This window comes from Zonotrichia albicollis, chromosome 11, assembly GCF_047830755.1.
Source record: "Zonotrichia albicollis isolate bZonAlb1 chromosome 11, bZonAlb1.hap1, whole genome shotgun sequence".
NCBI classification, from domain to species: domain Eukaryota; kingdom Metazoa; phylum Chordata; class Aves; order Passeriformes; family Passerellidae; genus Zonotrichia; species Zonotrichia albicollis.
The window spans coordinates 6,378,676-6,399,869 of NC_133829.1; the positions used below are offsets into that span (position 1 = coordinate 6,378,676).

The 21,194-nt window shown below is 43.3% G+C and overlaps 1 protein-coding gene across 3 annotated transcripts in view; it reads right to left on the reverse strand.

The window, feature by feature from the left end:
• Positions 1–6,599: 6,599 nt before the first annotated feature.
• The window catches only part of SV2B (synaptic vesicle glycoprotein 2B), a 60,452-nt gene continuing 45,857 nt past the window's right edge, over positions 6,600–21,194 (reverse strand). For all 3 annotated transcript variants that reach the window (XM_005483453.4, XM_005483455.4, XM_005483454.4), the window contains exons 5-13: positions 20,968–21,101; positions 20,142–20,231; positions 17,960–18,070; positions 16,765–16,853; positions 15,888–16,052; positions 13,238–13,371; positions 12,258–12,458; positions 9,397–9,556; positions 6,600–8,418 (exon numbers count right to left, since the gene is read on the reverse strand). In XM_005483453.4, coding sequence (XP_005483510.2) covers positions 8,235–8,418; positions 9,397–9,556; positions 12,258–12,458; positions 13,238–13,371; positions 15,888–16,052; positions 16,765–16,853; positions 17,960–18,070; positions 20,142–20,231; positions 20,968–21,101 — 1,268 coding nt within the window. In that variant the 3' untranslated portion in view covers positions 6,600–8,234. The remainder of the gene's footprint in view (positions 8,419–9,396; positions 9,557–12,257; positions 12,459–13,237; positions 13,372–15,887; positions 16,053–16,764; positions 16,854–17,959; positions 18,071–20,141; positions 20,232–20,967; positions 21,102–21,194) is intronic.

Here is a 21,194-nt window from a genome sequence, read left to right on the forward strand (position 1 = left end):
GATGTGGTCAGGACAGCTGCAGTGTTGATTTTAGCTGCTTAATTCCCAGCAGGATCAGAATTCTGATCTGAGTCATCCATATAGGGAAAGCATCAAGAGTTTGTGGCCTCAGGCTGTTTTTTGAGGTGATAAGCAAAGCGCTTAGAAATACCTGTGTTGTCCCCTGCCTTACATTCCTCACACAGAGATGTGGGAGGGGTTCACCAAACCACTCTGTGGTGAGAATTCTCCTTTTCATAGCCCAAATTTTAAGTGCAGAAAATTCTGCCTTCTGGAGAAGGAGGAACTTAGGAGACAATGTTGGTGACACCTTGTCATGATCAGCTGGGCTGGAGACCTTGTGCACAAAGCCCATCCCTGCAGCATCTCAGCAGGCTGCCCCAGGAGCACCAGTGCTGCAGCCCTGCAGGTAAAGCACTGCCCAGTCCCCAGCTTTTCTCCTCTACCTGCAGTGTCTCCACATTACTACAAAGAATCTACATCTCCCCTGGAGAACACTCAGGATGTGCAGGCTGAGAAAGCTTGAAAACCATTGCACCAGCCCACTGAAGCAGAAATCCTTATTTTCTCCCCCATAATTACATTTGCTTTGCTTCAGCTTTGCACAACTTGCGTTCCAAGAGCTTTGGCATTAGTCAGAGCTGTTTTTTCCCTAAACTTTTGAGTCACTGCTTTTTTTTGTTGCCTCCTTTTCCCTGAATTCGCTGAGGGTCAGAGCCCTGTGAGCTGTGTCTGATGGCAGCACCTTGTCTGTCTGATGGGGGTCCTGGGCACAGCCTCCAGCAGTCACTGGCGAGCACAGACCAGGCAATGTCGTGGGCAACTGCTGCCATCTCCTGGTGTTTCAATCCCCCAAAAACCTTGGGCATCATCAGTAAGGTCAAGTGCAATAATTTAGTTTTACATATAAGTGCATACTTGTGCATATATGTGTATGCACATATATTTTTATATATACACATATATATAAAATATATGTGTATATACATATATTATATATATATAAATATATATAAAATATATTCACATATGCAAATATATATGTATATATACAAATATATATTTGTATATATACACATATATATACAAATATATGTATATATGCACACATATTTTTGTAGGTGAAAAAAGAAGTGCTAAAAAATAAATTTAAGTCTGTCTTTTAGTACTTTCAAATATTACTATGTGGATTAGTGCAGTAATAACTCTGTACACTTAAAATGTTAAAAATAGTATATAAGCCCCCTAACTGTTTGCATTGGCCATGGTAGCTGAAAATTCTTCAGCTAATTCTCCTTGCTCACTGAGAATGGTAAAAAAATATTTTAATAGGTTTTTTTCTGGTTTATAATCACCTGCTCACAAAAAAAAAAACTTGTCCCAAGAGGACAGACTCAGTATCAGACCCAAAATCATTCCATGGTTTGTGCATTGGCAGGCTGCTCAGTTTCCAGCAATTTCTGCCTCAAGCTGGAAAAAAAAGGACTCCATTTCCCATCCACAAGGATCTGGCCAAGTTTTGCCCTTCCCTTATCTTTTCAACAAATGTGAACTCAGATTGCCAAGTTTGGTCTCTATATTTAAAGTCCTCAAATTAGGATCTGAGATACAGGAGCACTGATTTGCCATCTTACCATAACCTGACTCAAATCACATTTCTAATATGAAATCACTTCACCATTCAGAATCATCACTCAGACCTATTTCTGAGTGATGATTTATTTTGTGGCTGCTAGGAATGCCATCATCCCCAGCCTTCTTCCTCCACCAGGTAACCTTCTGTGACAGCTTGGATGAACCTGCACATCCAGGGAATCTGGGTCATTTATTAGTAGCAACAAGAATCTGTGCCAGAAAATCCACATGATGATGGTCAGGGCAGGAACATCAATGTGGAAAAGCAGGAACACAGATTTGCAAAGGTTTGCTTACCAACCAGTACATCCTATGTGATCTCAGGCAGATATGTCATGTAATCCTTCTTTTTAAATTCCCTGTGCCCTACTTTAAAATTAGTCAGGGGTTTTTCTGCACTGTTTTTGTCAGCAACCCTCCCTGAACATTCAAATATGGGATTTTTCTGCTTACTGAGACTTCAGCCTTATGCAGAATGTCAACTAGCCTGGAGTAAGAACAACTCAAAAAACACCTGCAAGGCTTTCAGTGCAAATCTCTGACCTTTAACTAAGAACTCACTTTGTAGAAAATCCTTTCTGATGGTGTTTGCTGATGCAGGTTTTCCTTCAGGCTGAACACACAGAAGGGCTTAGGGGGGGTTGACTCCATAGCTCTGAACTCTGCAGTTGGACAGGAGCATTGCAAAATTCACAGCTGGAAGTTCCCACCTGAGACCAGTCCTTACTGATTCCCACCTGAGACCAGTCCTTACCTGTTCCCACCTGATCCAGTCCTGGCTGATTCCTACCTGAAACCAGCCCTTATTGATTCCCACCTGATGTCAGCCTTTACCAACCCCATTCTGCTGCTGGCTCTGACCCACCCAGTGAAACCCCAGCTCAGACAGGTCCCATCAGCTGAACCCAAGCTGAAGGAAAATGCTGGTTCCATCCTCTGATGATGAAAATACCTTCATGGTTTCTTTATTGCATTTCCAATCTCTCTGGCTCTTTATTTCTCACTTTAACATTACCTTTAACATGTTGCAGTGGATGTGATGAGAGGACGAATCCCTGACTTACCCAACAACTTTTCAGCATTTAAATTTCTTAACATCAAGCCAGAGCTGACTCAAATCAAAACCCTTCAGCGGGCCTAGGACAAGTGAGATTACTGCATTTATTGTTTTACATAAAGAAATTCTTGCATAAGCCCCACAGTCTGGCAGCCAGCATGCACTGCTTGTGCCATTAGCTCTTTTCCTGTGCAGTTGCTGCTGTATCATTGTCTGTATCATTGCTCTGAAAGCATGGCCTGGACAGTTAGATGTGTACAAAGAGCTGCAAATAGAAAGAAAGAGCTCACATCTCCAGAAATGCATCTGAGAACGGAATTTACTGTGGTCAAAGGGTGTGCCAAGCCTCAAAGGCATTGTGTCTTCTTTGGGGAGGCATTCCTGTCACAAAGCAGAGTTTGGCTTTTTGGTCTTGCACAGCATTTGAAGATATTTTGTGCTTCCTCCTATCAGAAAATGTCTCAGGGTAAAGATTTTCTCGTGTCCTGTGCTTGGTAGTGCATGGTGTGAAAGGATTGTGATAGAAGGCAGACTTAATTGAGTTGGGATTGTATGAAAGGAGGAGGATGAACAAGTAGCAAGCATCAAAGAAAGCCCCTACAGTGTCAGGGTACAAAGTTACCCAGAAGAGCCCTTGTGAAAAGGCTCAAAATGTTCATTAAACACAAACACTACAAGAGCCATTCTTTTTCTTCCAGCCTTTTAATGTGACAGAGAGAACAAAAAAAAATCCATTGGAACAGCTGCAATTTCCAGTGACGACCAGACACAGATCAAATAAAAAAAAAAAAGAAGGTTTAAAATGAAGAAAAGGAACCAAGGGACTGGAATTGGCTATTTCACACACAGAGTGACAGAACATCTAAATGAAACTTTCCATTAAAGCACGACACCAGGTGTTATTTACAGTGGAACTTGCAGTGTGTGTACATTTATACAGCACTAGCATCACATACAGCAAAGAAATTAATTTCATTTTGTTTCCTTCACAGTTCCCAGGCTTGAATCTTCCTAAAAGCAGCATTTGCTAATATAAGGGTGAGAAACTGAGGGAGAAACTTAATGCAAAATAAAATACATAGGGCTCAAATCTACAAATAAACCTAAAAATATCCTCTCAGGTTTTGTGACTCCTTTGGAAAGTCAAAGGACATGAGCAGGGTATATAAAAGGACTCCTTAAGAGCATCAGAGTATACTCTGCTGTTGGAGGTCTCAAAGCAGGACCTGGAAGGGACCTGGAATCTGCAGATGGATGCAGATGAGCTGATGCTCAGCTCCATGCAGTCCTGCTCTGTGCCCCTGTGTGAAGGCAGCCTTGGGGCTGGACCACTCCCAGGCTTGGGGAACATCCCTCAGTGCCTCTCCAGCATCACTGAAGGACATCAGGATGCCTGAGCCCTTCCCAGTGTGCAGAACCTCTGGCACTGGATGTGGGTTTTCCAAGACTGACCCCCTTCATAGTCCAAAAGATCCCATACACCACCTTTTGTAAGTCCCACAGCATTTCAAGGAATTTCAAAGAGTGATGTTGATATGGGCAAGGAGGGGCTCACCCCACCCAGCACTGCAGCCACCACCTCTGGGATGTAGCAGAGCCAAAGGCAGCAACAGGAGCTGTCCTGCACAGCTGGAGTAAATAAATCACAATACCACAACCTGCTAAATCAACAGGGAACACAAGCAGGCAGAACTCTTATTGTAATACCACTGGTCTTTAATAATAGTATCAACAGTGCTTGGTGTTCCTATAAATGTGTCTGCATGCTCAGAAATTCAGCAATGGACCCCTCACAGTCCAGTGCTGTACAGATGGAATCACAAAGCCACATCAGGCCAGTTTGGGCTCGCTAAATTCACCTTCCCCATGCCACAGTGTCCCTGGCTAAGTGGCTGTCCTGCTGTGCCACACTGCATGAGGAGATCCAGCTGTCCTCTAGAAGAGGTCTTTGGGATTTAAGGCAAGTCCCCTGCCTTGGTCCTTGCTCTGTGTCCCTGCTGCAGTGAAGTTCACAAATCCATGGAGATGGTGCTGTGCAGAGACCATCAGGGGAGCTGTGGTCAGCAGGTTTTTCTGTGGATGGTCCAGTGTATCCCAGGCAGAGACAGTCACTGTGGCAGATCTGGGCAGGGGAACTGAGGGAGGAGATGTGTTTGCCCTTGAACAGCAGGAACAATGCTGATTTTACAGCAGAAATTAAGCTGAGTCATCAGAGGAGGTGCCTGAGGAGAAATCTTCCCTTGCCTGAGGCTCAAGGATCTGTGACTGAGGCTAAGCCTAGCAGGTGGCCAAGGCTTGAAACTGAGCCCAAAACAAACCCCAGCCAGTGAAGAGGAGGCTGCACCCAGCTGCTGTTATGCTCTGGAGAGAGCAGTGTGACACCTACACTGATTTACACCATGGCAAGGACAGCAAATAAGCACATTGGGAATATTGGCTAAGCCTGTCCCCACTGAACTGGGTGGGAGATGCCAGCCCAGGTGTCACAAATGCAATGCCTGAGCTGGAGCTGCTGCCCTGGATCTCTCTGTCCCTGAAGAAGCAGGACTGTCCAGGACAAGCCATCTCCAGGGTCCCACACATTCCCTCTGCTTTTCAGCTGAGAATAATGGCAATCCATTCAGTCCAAACCTGTGTGTCTGAGCTGGGTGATGGGAGCTCTCCTCAGCTTTTCCTTTCTTCCTCTCTGCTCACTGTTGTCCTTTATCTGAGGACAACAATCCTTTATCTCTGTGTGTTTGCTCTCTCCTGTTGGTCACAAACTCCCTGGTCAGTCCAGGGGTAGGAGCCTTGTCCCAACACATCCAATATTCCTTTAGCCCTCAAGTGACTGACCCATGGATTTTAGGGTGCAAAGAATTTCCAGGTGACACTGATAATGAGATCCCATTACTCTTTGCCTCATCCCAGCTGGTCTGTGGGGTAAGGTTTAGCAGCCTGTGAAAGAGCCATTTTGTAAGGAAGAAGGGTTTCTAATATTGGATAATATTTCCTAATATTACCTTGCCATTTCTATCTCCTCATGATTTCAGTTTCTTCCTTCTCTGGAAATTAACAGGGAAGTTTTGCAAAATAAACGATGTCATTAATGTCACTGCAAAATGTCAATGGAGAACACAAACAGGTTTGCTGTGAGCTTTGGGTGACATGTAAATAGGAATGTTATGCAAAGTAAATATTTAGGCAAATAGGTTCTAGTTCCTCAGAGCTGCACAAATGAATAATCCAGAAAATGAAACAAAATTTCTCCCCCTCTGTCCAGTTGCAATGTGACAATTGGCAAGCACAGCCCAACAAAATGGATGAAACCTAAAGGTCATGGTGACCTTTTGTGTTAAAATACATATTTAAACTGTTTCTCATCATGCAAAAGGACCAGATATTCTTAGAGAAAATACCCACATTCTAGACTGTGATTCTGAACAGAAGCTGTGAACTGCTGCCAAAGGACATAATTACATTCACTCCTACCTTAGAGAAGGAACGTTGCTGTTTTGAAGACAAATAGAATAAATAATAATTTAAAAAAGCCTAATCTACCCTTAAAATGAAGAAATGATGCATAATAAGCTCAGTTGTTATAGCAGCTTGTGATTTCATCAATTTCATAAACCTCAGAATAAAGGTCAAAACTCTCAAAAACAGCCCATTGTAGCCTAGCTGATCCACGAGTGTTTATTCCTGATTGACACAATGATAAAAGTGATGCTCATTAGAGGCTTTTGCCTCATTGGCAAGGATTTGCTGCTTGTGATCTGACCCTGCTGTGTCCTTCAGCAGCACCACACTGAGTCCCACAGCTGCAGCCTGGGCTAAGTGCAAGGGGCTGTGCCTGTGCAGCCAAAGGCAGGGCTGTGAGACATCACTCCTGCAGGATCTCAGCCTAGCCTTGCTTGGTTTTCTTTAAAAAAAAAAAATTCACCAAAAAAAATGAAAACAAACAAAACCCGACAAAGATCCAACAAAAGGTAAATGAGATCACCAGCAAAAGTACAAAAGAACTTTTTTATGTCACAGAATATCTTGGTTTGACAAATTAGCTGCACTATGTGTTGGTTTCAGATCAATTCTGCTCTGTTGCTGAGCTTGTTGCAAAGGGTATAATTAGTGTTATCTCATCCATTGTGAGCACTGGTGAGTTATTGAGCAGGGTGCTTTTCCTTCTGGTTTCCCAGGAAAACACACCCCAAAATACACAACTCACTTTGCCTCTAGGTGCAACAGAACTTAAGTGGTATGATAAAAAGGGCAGACAAATTTCAGAAATGTTCTCCACAGGATATCAAGCTAAACTGTGCCACTTAATGGGGAATTTAATGTTCTGTACAGTGAAAGCTTGCTGTGTGCATTCCCTGTGTAACAAGTTAAATGGCTTTAAGTAACTGTGCTTACAGTGTTTCAATGAGACCCAAGTATATTAGAAAATCAAGCATCATATTCTTCAAATAATATGGCTAAAATGCTGGTAAATTCACAGTTACCATTCTCTAGGTATTAGGCAAAAATCCCCTATTTACACTGGATAATATGTACACATTTGGTTTGTGGAATGCTCCAATATCATATCAATTTCTCCTCTGTGAAAGCTGTAAGGAAAAAACCCTCTTAATCATTATAGAAATATATATTCCCAGCCACTAAGACATTTAAATATTTGGTATCTTGATGTAAAGAGCAAAGTGTCACTGAGTTGGTCATGACTCCTGATAAACTTGAATTACTGGGATTTGGTTTTGGTGCCACTCTTAAAATCCTCTAAAGGGTGCAGAAATTAGAAATCCTAAATTTTAATAGCTGATCACTTCAATGGGTGTATGTAAGTTTGCAAGTAGGTGTAAATACACACATATATGTATATATATATAATTGTTTATATATTTCTCTTCCACAGCAAGAAAGTGTCTAGTAATTCCCTGTGCCCAAGTGGAGACAGTAAAGAGCTTTGAAGCTCTGAGTCTTCTGAGACAGCTGAGCACCCACCCTCACATCCTCGATGAATCAGGACTCTCACTCTTCCAGGGTGGAGTGGTAATCCCAAAATCAAAACAGCTGGGGCCAGTGGCCACATCTGCCACTGTTAGCCCTATGGCTGGAGCTCACCTGGAGCAGGTGTGTTACCTGCCCTCCCTGGATGCTCTGTGTGCCTGAGCACATCTGGATGGCTGGGCAGGGCTGGGTTTCCAGCTGGGCAGGGCAGGAGGGTCGGGTCTGTCCTCCTGTCTGTCCTCCTGCCTGTCCTCCACGTGGGCACGGAGCTGCTGTCTGCCTCTGGTGTCCTTGCAGGGGGATGGACAGGGACAGGGGGGGCTCCCAAGCTCTGCAAGGGGTGTGTGGGGGCTGCATGCACCAGTCGTGGCTGTAATAAGGTCAGGAACGATGGTTTTGTTTAAATCCCTGCGGGTTGTTCTTTGTTCTTCCCCTTGCTTTGAGGTGCCGACGGAACAGCACAGAATGAACGTTTTGGGTTTTCCAGACATGGCTCTTTTTTGTTCTTCTCCTACATCTGCCCCCACCCCCCACAAGCCCCCATGGCCTCTGCTGCTCACATCAGGACCTGCTCTCGAGTCTCTGGCAGGCGCAGAGCCAGCAGGCCACCCCCAACCAGGGCGGAGGAGGCCAGGAGGATGGGAACCACCTTGGTTATCCCTACGAAGGAGGAGAAGATGGAGTTCCCCAGGATGGCACCAAACTTGCAAAGCCCGTTGAGGATGCCAAAGGCTGTTGCCCTGTGGGGAGGAAAAGCAGAAAGCAATGGTTGGGAGGCAGGTTCTGGCACAGCTACAGAAGGTTTGGATGGGTATTTTTGTGAATGCTCTTATGCTTCCCAGGCTATGCTTCTAGCAAGCAAAACTGAGTGGCATAAATCAGTAGATAAATAGATGCAGCTGTTTTGTGTGTCTGTGTGAATGGGAAGAATGTCTGTGTGCACTCATTTCTCCTTTTCATTCTACCTTCTCCCTAGCTCTAGAATGGCCCACTCTGTCAGCATTTGCCCTCTCCAAAGACAGGAGGACAAAATCTGCACTAGATCTCCTCAAAGCCCTTCCAAGGGCTGTCCGGACTGGATTGTCACCAGAGACCATAGCTTTCCTCTAAATTCTGTTTCACCCAGCAGCTAAAAGTCCACTTCTTTTAATGTACAGTCCCTCTCCTTCATTTCTGGCTTGCCCCAAGAGTCTGAAAAAGGCAAAAAGGGGCTTATAATAATATGAGGAAAGATTTAATCCAGAGGACACTGTCCCAAAGTCTCTTGATCTTCCCCATGTCCCAAATCACTCTGTCTACATGGTTTTCTCCAGGTTTTGGATGGGAGGGCTGCTCCAGTGATGGGCCATGATGAGAGGATGGGGATGCAGTGTGAAAGGCCAGATCTCCATGCACATCCGTGGAAATGACAGAGTACTTCTTTCATTTTACAACTAGTTGATCTTTAGGGTCCCTTCCAACCCAAATCATTCTGTGATATCATGATTCTCTGATTCTTCGATTTATCACCTGATAATTTCCATATGTCCATGTGATCCCTGTGTTCAACCTGCCATGCATGCAGAACTATGCTTGCGGAGTAGTTCTGTTCTGACCCCGGACTACACAGCCCTGAAGGACTGGTGAAAGTAAAATAAATAAAAATACACAGCTTTCTTCGCTGGGAACCAAGAGGACTAGGCAGAGGGTGGGGATTTGAGGAGAAATGTTCTGAGCACCTTTTGTCGGTGGGGTAGAGCTCCACGGTGATGACATCCAGGGCGTTCCAGGCGGCGATGCTGGCCCCACAGAAGAGGCACTGCCAGCCGATCATCGCCGACTCGCTGTTCCCGAAGAACAGGAAGAAGCAGCACACGGCAGAGATCAGCATCGAGCCGCCTGCAGGGGGAACCAACAGAAAAACACTGGTACAGCTTCTTGCCCGATTGTACTCTTCCCCTGACTCTTGTCGCCCTGAATTTTTAAGATTTTCTAAGCCTTATGTGGTTTGTGTCCTTGTAGCAAACTTTCTCGCACACTTTCTGTAAATAGCTTATTGCTTCACATTCTTTTATTCTTCTCTAATCTGATAGACTGTTGGTTTGTCCAGTGTCATTGGAGAGGTGGCACTGTCACCATTTTTTAAGATTTTCTAAGCCTTCTGACGTTCGCATCCTTGTAGCAAACTTTCTCGTGCACTTTCTGCAAATAGCTCATTGTTTTGCGTTCTTTTATAGAAAAAGAGAAATTTGATAGACTGTTGGTTGTTCCAGTGTCATTGGAGAGGTGGCACTTTCACCCTCCAATCCACTGTCACTGCTTGAAAATTATAAATGTTAGAGTCAGAAAATAAACTTCCCTTTTCTTCACCCTGAGAACAGCAGTGTGTGTGCTCGTGTTGTTTGGTGTCCTATAGCGACAACAGCTGAATAAATACATTTGTTAAAGATAAATTTCAAGTGATGGCATTTCATCCCAATAACTATTAAATCTCTGAGGATCCAAAAACACCTTGATGCTGCCTATCTGTCATTCTCTGATGCTGGAAGCCAGCCTGGAAATGTTCTCAAAGTCCACCTGATCTTGCTGATAGTCCTGCTCTACAAAGACTGGGAAGACAGGCAATTCCAGGCAGGCTTCCAGCATCTCAGACTTCCAGATGGACCCAGGGAGAGCAGAGGCAAGTAAACATGAAAGTCAATGAGGAGGAAGCATCATTGTGAAGGTTTTTCAACTTGAGTTTCTAGTGATAAGCTTGTGCGTTTCATATCGTATCACTTGACACATTTCTAGTCCCAATTAGGATAATTTACAGTCACTTGTATGAAGCACTTGAGGTCTCTTTTAATTATAAGAACATCATTAGATTTCATGGCACATTTGCACAGGAGCCATAATTTTATGAACATCACCGAGGGAGAAAGTGAGAGCATTCATGCTCAGTTAGGCACAGTTCAGATTCAGAATTATTAATAGCTACATCACTGCTTTCTACCCCATTGAGAATTTTCAACTGAAAGATAAAATTTGGGAAAAATCAAACTATTTTTCATCAGAATGTTCTGTTATCACTGAAATATCTCCATTTATTACCAGGAAAGCAAACAATTTTCTCTGTTTGGTGGTTTTGGAGTCAATTTAGCACATCATCCAAAATAATTTGGATGTTGAAGTGTAACTAAAATGCTTCAACTTGGACATTGTATTGTATCTTGCCACTGCAGTGGCCTGCCTATGAAAAGCTGCTGTGCAGGACTCCTTGTCCCCTTCTCCTCCATGGTACAAGGCCAGACTACATCCCCACAGTGTGCTGTGGATATTCCTCCTGCTGCAAAAGCCCAGCCCAGCACTGGTCAAGGCACTAAAAGATCTGCTGTTTTGCACAAGATAAAGTTTGGCAGAAAGTGATAAAAATGAATTGAAGCCCCAGAAAAGCACATAACACAAAGGAGAAATTCAGTTTTCCTGTTAAGCTGACCAGAAATAATATGTTCCACAGAGTGATACAGGTGGGATGCCAGAAGGCTCTTTCAATTGGAAATTCCATAGTGAAGCGTTTCAGCATGTCATTACTAATTTTTGTCCTGTTCTCATCTTTTTGCAGGAGAAATAAGCATTTAGGGCTCCAGCTGTCATCTCAATTCCAGATGAAAATGCTGAAATGCTGACATGTTTGCAGGATGGACAATCTGATTCTCTTTCAGCTTCCTCTAATTTATTTCTCACAGGCCTCTGGTTTGTTTGGGTCTTTTTCAAATTCACCACATGAATGCTCATTTTCCCTCAGTGTAAACACCTGAGACAGTAATCTTGCTCTACTTTAACCTGTCTGCAGGTGAGGCTGAGCTAAACCTTCCCTGTGTTCTCAGAGGAGAGACAGCAGCTCAAGAGAGTGATTCATCCCTTACCCCTGAGCCACATCCCCGATTTTATTACCTTCCTTTGGCTGTCCCTCAGGGCATGATTCCCATATCATGGGATGGGAGCAAGGTCTGAACCCTGGAGGCTGCAACATCAGCAATTCCCAAAGTATTCATAAAGCTGATAAGGTGATAACGTGATAACTTGATAACTTATTCCCATGATGCTAAAGGGTGGCTCCTTTCTTGGCTGTGACATGGCCAGTTAATTTACCATATGGTCTCTGAAGCTGCTTGTGCAATCATGTGAAAATCAGATAAAAAACCAAAAGGGGGAACTCCTAGGCTGTCAAGCTGCCACATCAAATAACCTTTGTGAATATTCATTGCTACAAGCAAAATATTCATTCATTTATACAGAGGCTTTGGACTTCAGCAGCAACCCAACTGGACCAAGAGCTCCTTTTTTAGCTCTGACCCTGATTTGCTGAACACTGCAAAAACACGCTGGATTTGACACAAAAGGCAAAATAAATTTTAAAAAAATGTTACTGACACACAGAAAAGCAGGGTGAGGAGGTGGGGAGTAGGTCACTTACTGGCACAGATCACCTGCCTGACCCTCTAGTCTTTATCCTTCTGCTCCTTTCGTTTTGGGGATGACAAATTCACACTGAGCAGGGCTGTTTGCAGGGCTGAGCTCCACCCTGTCCTGCCCCATCACCGCCATCCCCACTCACCAATCATCTTTATCCTCCCAATTTTGTCCATGAGCAGAGCAGAGATGATGTTGCCCGGCAGCACGGACAGGCTGCCCAGGAAGCTGACCAGGTAGATGAGGAAATCATTGTCCTCCTCAAAGTCGATGTGGCAGCCTTCCTTCTCCTTCATGAAGGTGCTGTTGATGAGCCTGCAGTTGATGAATTTGTGTTCGTAGAGATCTGGGAGGGAAAGAGGCAAAGCTTGACCCTGCTTGGCTGAACTCTCCTCATACAACAGCAAGGACCAAAACAAAGACCCAAAAGGTTTCTCATCCATTGGCAATGGCCAGGGAGTATTTATTTCAGTGGAAATTTATTGGAGGGGCAAACTTTAGCTGAGCCTTTGGCTCCTGGCAGATGCAAACTCATACACTCCTTTTATCTGTGGAGTACACTCAGTATACTGAACCAGTATTCCCATGCCACAAGGACAGGGCAATGCAGGCTTTGGTTCTCATAGCATTATCATTTGTTCTTTATTAGATTAGAAGTTAAGAGCTTTTTTTTTTTTTTAATAAATTAATGACTTTTTAAAGCGAATTTTATTAGTGACTTTTGATATAAATTAGTGACTTACTTTACTGCTGATGATCTTCAACTGCTGGTGGCTTGAATTTATATTTTAAGCCAGTTTTACTGAGTAGAGCTGTAAAGTGCTGAGAATTTTGCCATTCCTTTAACCTGTCAGGGCCTGAGTACAGAATTTGGCATTTCCCATACACCCAGAGACGCCAGAAGCCATGGGATCAAAATCTCTGATGGAGCCATCTGAGGTCTCCTTCCAAATGCATCACACTCTTTTCCTCCAGCATCACTCTCATTACCCAGCACACACTCCAACACACAGATCCCCACCATCCTTTCTCCCAGAAAGCAGATAAAATAGTTCTAATAAAATAGTTTCATGATAAAAAAAGTTCCCAGTTACAGAGATGACACCACAGCAGGAATCCCATTACCGGTGTTATAAAAGACAGTAGAGATGATGGTGCAGTTTTCAAAGAAGGTCTCAGTGGATCTCACATCTTCAAAGTAGCAATCCTCAAATAATGAATCCTCAAATCTCACCTCCTTGAATTTCATGCCAATAAATCTGTGGGGCAGGAAACAGAACCTCACTCTGTGCTTTAAGATATTTTCTACACTGTATAGTGTGTAATGGCTATTTCAAGAGACAGAGCACTAATTCTAATTTCTAGTTTGTTTACAGAAAAGGTGTTGCTTCTGTGTTTTATTAGGAGGGAAGGGTCTGAAGAGTATTTTTTTAGAAGAGACATGGATCTTATAGGATTTGTGCAGTTTTTATATTCCTCACAATAATCATATCTGAGAAAATGTGCTTCTAAAGCTGAGGGGACACAAATCCTCTTGTGTTCAGTCCTAATCTGTCTGAAGATGACGGAATTTGACTCAATGCAGGGCATTTCCTTCATGAGCTGACCTTGCTGCCTTCCTTAGTCTCCCCCTTCCTCCATCATAAATAAAAGCAGACATTATCAGGAGCCTATTGAGCCATTTGGTGAAAGGTTTCTGACAGTTGTTTAAACTCAAAGTGATTTTTTAAGTGAAAATGCAGCAGGGATTCTGGAGAGAGTGGGGAGATAATCTGAGTTCTGCTTGTAACCATCTCTGTTTGAGGTTTATTACTTACCATGTAATGAAAACAGATTTCACTAAAAATAATAAACTGTGTCAGGTGATTGATTTCTCCTCTGATGGGAAGTGTGACATGTCTGACCTGGCTGCCTGAAGGATGACACAATATTGATTTACCTGTGAGATTTTGCAAGAACACTGAGAAGATGTATTAGGTAATGCACAGACATGTTTAGGAGATGTAAGGAGCTATTAAGAACAAGCATTATTGCTCCAGTTAAAGAGGCCATGACTGTCACCAAATGAAAAAAAAGCCTTCTAACATAGACTCTGCAGCTTAATTGAATTGAGCACTTTTAACACAGCATAACATGATGGTTGTTTACACCTTTAAATGGGCACTGCAGGGCTTCTTGACTGAGCCTACTAACAGAAATTATTAATGCACAAAATACCACAAGAAGGTTATTCAAGTGTTTTGCTCCATGTAGAGGGTCTCACAGGTTACAGCAAAACTTAAGCTGTTCTGCATTTTCTCAGTGATGTATTTACTCCTTGTAATGTATTTACTCCTAAAGGCTGTTAAAACCCATTTTCCCTCCTGCAGTTTGCTTTTGAAACACCCAACTTTAGAAGACTCAGAAAGCAATGGCCTGGTGATGCACGGAGTTTTAGCTAACAGCCAAGGGCTGCAGAGCAAACACAGCTGTAAACCATTCTGAGATAATTTCTGGGTATTACTGTAATTTAGCTTGATGAGGTTTTGAGTATTTGAAATGGAGAGGGCCAAGGTGGGAGAATAGTGATTTACATCAGTTTTATGTCTTCAACCAGCCAGTGTTGAGTATCCTTAATTCTCAGTGAGGTTAGTGAAAATTCAGCACCTCCTGTAGGCATAAGAAAATGTCCCCAGTCCCTAAATTTGACCAACATCCACTTCTAACCACTTTCTTTTGTGGGACAGGAATGGTAAGGCTAGATTTGCATCATCAAGCTCAGCTCCTTGCTGCAGGGAAGGTGTATGGAAGGACATGAGGACACATGTTGGGGTCCCTCATCAAATATATAAAATATATAGCAAGGAAATGGTTTCTGAGGGGATTAGAACAACCTGGCTGGGCAATAGGATGTGATTTCAGCAGTGAAGATTAAAACAATCTTTGTGAGTTTTGTGTAACATTGAATATAGGGAGGGGCTGCCTCCAGCATGGCAGCTGGAGCAGCATCCTGTTAGGTCTACCTGGGGCAATGAGATCCCAGAAATTACAGAGGGATATTTTTCCTTTTTATTGGGATTTTGAATAGTAGTAATGGAATGACCAGGCTTTACACTGCTGTGGAACATAGAGTGATTGGGGTGCAGGCTGGATGCAGAAGAAAAAACAAGGCCGGCCCAAATAGGAGGACAAAGGGAAGGAAAGCAATGATGTTCTGCTGGAGCAAATCCACTGACTTCAAAACACTAAAACAGAAGGTGACTCATCTGTAGGGAGACAGTGACTGCAGTGGGAGAAGCACCCCATCATGGCCATAGCCCAGCTTGCACTAATGGGCAGCAGGATGGAGACTGGGGTAATTCATATAGAGGACTTCAAGAAGAAATAGCTTTTTATTTTGGAAATCCAGCAGCAATTTCATTACCAGTGTCTGCCCAAGCCCAGTAGATGTCAGTGTGGGCTAAGGAAAAAGAAGTCACCTCTGCATGCAAGGCTGCCCAGCACAACCAGGTGGGCACTTGCTGCCCTGATCCCAGCTCAGGGCTGCTGGAAGTAGAACTCCTCACTGGCATCCCCTGGGTTCTGCAGAAGTCAGTGACAGAGGCAAAGTAGGTGGAAAAAAAGGATTAAAAAATTCTTTGTCTGTCAAAACCTGCTCTGGGACTTGAGAGATTTAGATTGAGTGTCCGAAAGAACAACAGAGAAATTCATGATGATGGAAAATGGAAAAGAAAGAAAGAGCTTTCTAGAAAATAATTTCAGTTTGAATGCATCAAAGCAAATTCTGTTCACTTACTTGTCGTTCCTGTATTCCCCATTTCTATGGATCTGGTTTTCCAGGGTGAAATTGAAGGTGAAATGGGACACTTCTTCCTCATCAAAGATCTTCACCCGGGAATCATACGCCTCGTCTTGGAAATAGCGGATCATGTCAGGGAACCAGACAATAAGGCCATAGTAACTGCAGCAGGATTGGGAGACACATCAGGACACAAGATTCTTCCAAAGACCCACTTCACAGCTTACAAACTTGTTAAACTCCAAATGTGAAGGCATGTCTGACACAAATCCTTGCTCAGTTCTGACACAGGACTGAGCAAAGTGTTTCTACACTCTAACCACCCTGTTGATCTCAGAAATAAATTGGTCCATTCTCCTTCTCTTGAAGCAGGACAATTCATTTCAGGTCCCCTTGGCTGGGGAATACAGAAATGTGCTAATCTTGCTACCCATTAAAATAGCAGACAATAAACAAACTGGGCTGATTTCTGTAAGTGGGTAGTTCAAGCGAGTTAGACAAAATTTACCTGTAGTTTAGACTTAGATTCCCCTGAATAGTTTTGATCTAGACTAAGGAACAGCTGAGAGTCTGGTAGGGTTGTGTCTTTTTTGTGAGTGTGGACAAGATCAAATGAAAGATCTAAAGGTGAGAAAGTCAATCTATTACTGGGCTACCAACCACTTCTCAAGTCCTGATTTGTTCAGAGCACCTTGTACTACGTATGAAGCAGTCAGATTGATGAATATTTGTAGGAGAGCAAGGCTTAGTTCACAAAGACTCTTTAAAATAAGACCAGGATTAATTTTGTAACAGTTTATTAACATGTGTAAATAACTATTCAGACTCTGAATGGTGCTTTAGTTTCCTGAAAAATATAAAATATCTTCCTTACCTTAAGGCCATTGTAAACCAAACCACAGCCAGCATCAGTGTGTTCATCCTGTACTGGGCTGTTAAACAGTATAGCACGTTGTCCCAGACCTACAAATCCACAAGAAGGAATTAGCTGCCAGGACACCCCAGCAGACACTTGACAGCTTAATTTCTGAGTGCATTATAAACCTAATGTCAGAAAAATGGGTTCATTAGAGGGAGGTCAGATGTGTGGCTTATATTCAGTGTTTTTTTCAAAATTATATTTATCGAGTAAATGGCTTACAAAAAATCACTTATTCAGCTCAGTGCCAGAGTACTTGATCTGAGCCCTCTGTAATGAGCTAGAGTGCATGGTCAGGGCTGGGTATGAGGCAGTGTCTCTGTCAGGTTATATCAGCAAACGTGGATATGAGATTGTTCTCAGACCCTCTGACAACTTTATCTTTTCAAATAGATGTATGGTGTCAGGAGTGCTTTCAAACTGAGATCAAAAGCTCTCTGAAGAGCAAAAGCCCAAACACAGCTGGCATTTTACGAGGTATAAGATGAAATCAGGTAGGGATGAAGCCAAGCAGGAGGCAAACCAAATTCGGCTCTTGACTCACTGCAGAAAATGCTGCCAAGAACATGAGGGGATGCGACTCCTCAAGCTCTTATCTTGACATGTAATTATAGTAATAGTATAACATCTGCATTGCTATTTAGAAGAACTTTCCTTTATTTCCACCTCATCCTTCAACACTAGAAGTTTTAGCAAGGTTTTCCACAGTCCTACATGGGCATTAGGTGAGCAGCATAGCAGGTGTGAAAGGTTAAATTAGCCCAGGAGACAATACAATATTCTTAGAAACTTGGTCTCAGCAGGAGCAAAGAGCAAGCACTTTCTGCCTCCACTGCAGGTGGTAATTCCACTTAAGGCTTGGGGAGAGAGAATCAATATTTATCTGCCCAGGAGAAGAGCCAAGTGCTTGGGGCTGTGGCTGCTCCTGGAAGCTCTGCACTGCTGGAAGGCAGTGATGCTCACAGGGGCATCAATTTTGGGGCCTGGCTGGCAGCATGGCAGCTTGCACACATCTGCATGGAAAATGCACTCAGATTACAACTCTTTGCAAAAACCAGATTTTCTGAGGTGGGAGTCAGGGTTTCAAGGTACAATGACCTGTAGCAAAGAGGCACTGGAGCACTGTGTGAAGTTTTTTTCTCCTCTTTACCTGTTTTAAAGTAGTCGTGATTCTGACCAGCCACCGCTGGTACCAGGTCCCTGTTGAGCTCTGGATTTCAATAAATTCATCTACTTGCTTTGGGGTTTTGATATAGGAAACCTGGAGGAAAAAAAAAAGGAAAAAAAATTAGACTGCAATTTCTAGAATTGATCTTTGGTGGATTTAAATTCCACTGTTTTCTGGGCAATGTTTCCCTATTATTTTTTCCTTGAAAGTTAGCATTAGCAATTGAGCTCATTGATTTAATTACAGCAAGAGACTACTAACAGAAATAAGCCTTGCTTCCTTCTTTTCATCTATCCCTTCATCCTCTCTCTCTCTCCTCTTCCATGAAATATTTTAAGCACATCATGTCTACTTTAATCTTTCATTTGCTGGCTAATGTACCTGTATACTACCTTATTTCTCTATCTTCAGATTCCCACTACAAATCAGGACTCAGAAAGTATAGTAAAAACTGTCTCCAAGATCAGCCACTTGTACTCAAACTGTGTCCTCAGGATTTTGTTCTTCTAAGACAACCAGCAGGAACATTTCTCATTCAACATCTTTTAAATACCACTGACAGAACTTCTATGACAAATAAATGTGTAGATGGGAATCTTTGCAGCTGAAAATGTATCCTGCCATCAAGTGAGCCCACACAATGCAACCAGTTTGCTTCACCAAAATAATCTGAATTTTCACTGCTGAATACCTGAACTGGACTGCTCAGGAAAACTTACAAATGTATACCAGAAAATATTTGCCTAGTAAATTTGATTAAAGGACATATTCAAGGAAAACAGAACTGTTTGTAAACACATGGAGGAGGCGAAAATCTGCTGAATAAATTTCTGAGTGTGAACGAGCGCCTTGGCTCAGCTCTGGAGTCTCCGCATTCCTCTTCCTGGCAGTGATTAAATGTCAGATCTGGGAGCTGTCCCGTTCAGGCTGACTCACCACAAACTGACAGCTTCTGGCCTGTCAGAAAAGCACAAACCTGGCAGTTTGTGCCACACCAGGAGCAGTGATCAGCCTCCTGTGCCAGGGGTGTCAGCACATCTCGGCTCAGCTCCTCCACTGCAGTCACGGCTCTGTGGCATGGAGTAACCAGCGCTAATGGGGGCTGCACAGCTGCTCCTTCATTCTCCTACTCACCTCAGACTCTCATAGTGCCCTACTTTGTGAGATACATATATATATTCATATATATTTATATTTGAGATTCATTTCCCAGCTCGGCGTTACAGCAAAGCCGGTGATGGATTTGAAGAAAACCACTTCTCACCTTTGCTATCAGGGCTCGCATTACTCAAATGGTTGGTAGCCTAAAAATAACACATGCTCATTAAGATCCTACATGAACCTGCTTGCAGTTGTCATGCTCAGATAGGAAATTTTATTTTCCTTGAAGGATCACTCTCGAGGGGCACAGTCTCCTGACAACCCTTCTTAACATGGAGCTTTGCTTTCCTTCTTGATCAAAAATACATGTTTCACACACAAGTGTATCTCCTTTTCTTTCCATCCTTTAAAAGCATCTGTGCTCTCATCTTTAAAAGAATAAATCAAGTTCTTCCCTGGCTGGCTCACCAGGATTTCAACACTGAATTATAGTAATTTGCAGCTAACCCCAGCATAAACCTTTCCTCTGATTTTACTGTTAACCACTCTGCTGGTGTGACCTTTTTCACAACAAGCAGCAGGCCAATGAGTAATAGCCACTCATCCCGCTTTCCCTTGGAGAGATTAAAGACTGGATATGAGGCAGGTGGAGTTGGGAAAGCTCATTAGAAAGTACGTTAAGTTTAATCAGACTTTGATTAGAAGCCAGAATGGAGAAAGGAGTGACTCAGGCCTCCCCCATGGCTAATATGTCTCTTATTTTGTTTTAGTCTCTTAGAGCAAGCTAATTAAACACTTGCATAATTGAGAAATCACTGGTCTAAAGGATGTAGAGTAACACCAGGAATGAAGAGTACTTGCTGCAATTGACAGACTTGACTAATTATTGGAAAAACAGACTGGCATCTAAGTTTAAACCCACAAAATGTTTCTCAGAATCCATTTTCTGGTTGCTGGGGGAGAGATTACATTGAAAGAGTCCCGAGGAGAAATAAAGTCGTGCTGTGCTGCTCTAAGGAGGGTATGTCCAGCTTTTCTTAAGCAATGGCTTTGCTCAACTCACCGTAAACACCCTCTCTGGCTCGCCCTTGGCACGCATGTTGGTGTCATGGACCTGCTTGAGAATCATCCAAGCTTCATCATGTTTACCAATCTGAAAACACCAAAGAGAAGGAAAGCAAGTGTTCAAGCTCCCAGCTCTGTAATTTATCAAAGCACAGAGAGAAAGCAATTCTAGAGGTCCAGCATAGTAGAGAAGCACACAGACAGCCTGGGCTGCATGAAACCCAAAGAGCTGAAGGCATGGTTGGTATTCACAGAGTGCAGCATCTCTGTGCTGGAGAAAGGAATTGTCCTAAAACTGCCTGAGGCAGAAAAATGGTCAGGAGAGAGCTTTAAAAACACATAGAAGAGGAGATGGATGAGGAGAACTGGACTCATCCCAACTCTGCTAAAGACTTGCAGGCTTGAACTATGTATTGCTACATTTCCCATCTGTGGAGATACAGAAACTTGCTTAAGATTTCTGAGCTTTAAGTATTTTTCTCAGTGAAATGTGCTTTACCCTTTGCTCTACCACCAGGATTCTGCAGTTCCATGCCCAAACTCTGCGAGATGTTTTCAAAGTGCCTTTGTTGGACTGATAAAATTCCCATCTCTCACTACCTTCCTTCTGTACCCTATCTGGCAGTGACACACTAATCATCAGTGATTGACCCCACAGTCTGCAACCTTTGGGGTTCAAGCAGTCTGTGGAGCTGGTGTAGACACACAGGAGTGGCTTTGCCTCTGAGCTTGTGCTCTGTGTGTTTGATGGGACAAAGACAGACAGACAGTGGCACATTAGGGACCTGCCATCCTCTGCAGGTATCAGAGATGAATCACCTTACCTCCAGCAAAAACCGTGGGCTTTCAGGCATGAATTTCAGTGCCACCAGGGAGGCGATGCAGGGCAGGGCACACACCAGCACAAAGACTCTCCAGCTGTGGAAGTGGTACTTGGTTCCCATACTGAACCCCCAGCCTGGAAACAGCAAGAGCCAACAAGTGAAAATACTGACCAGGAGTTCTGAGTTTTCCTCTGCTCAGAACTCTGCAGCTCTGTATGACATGAGGG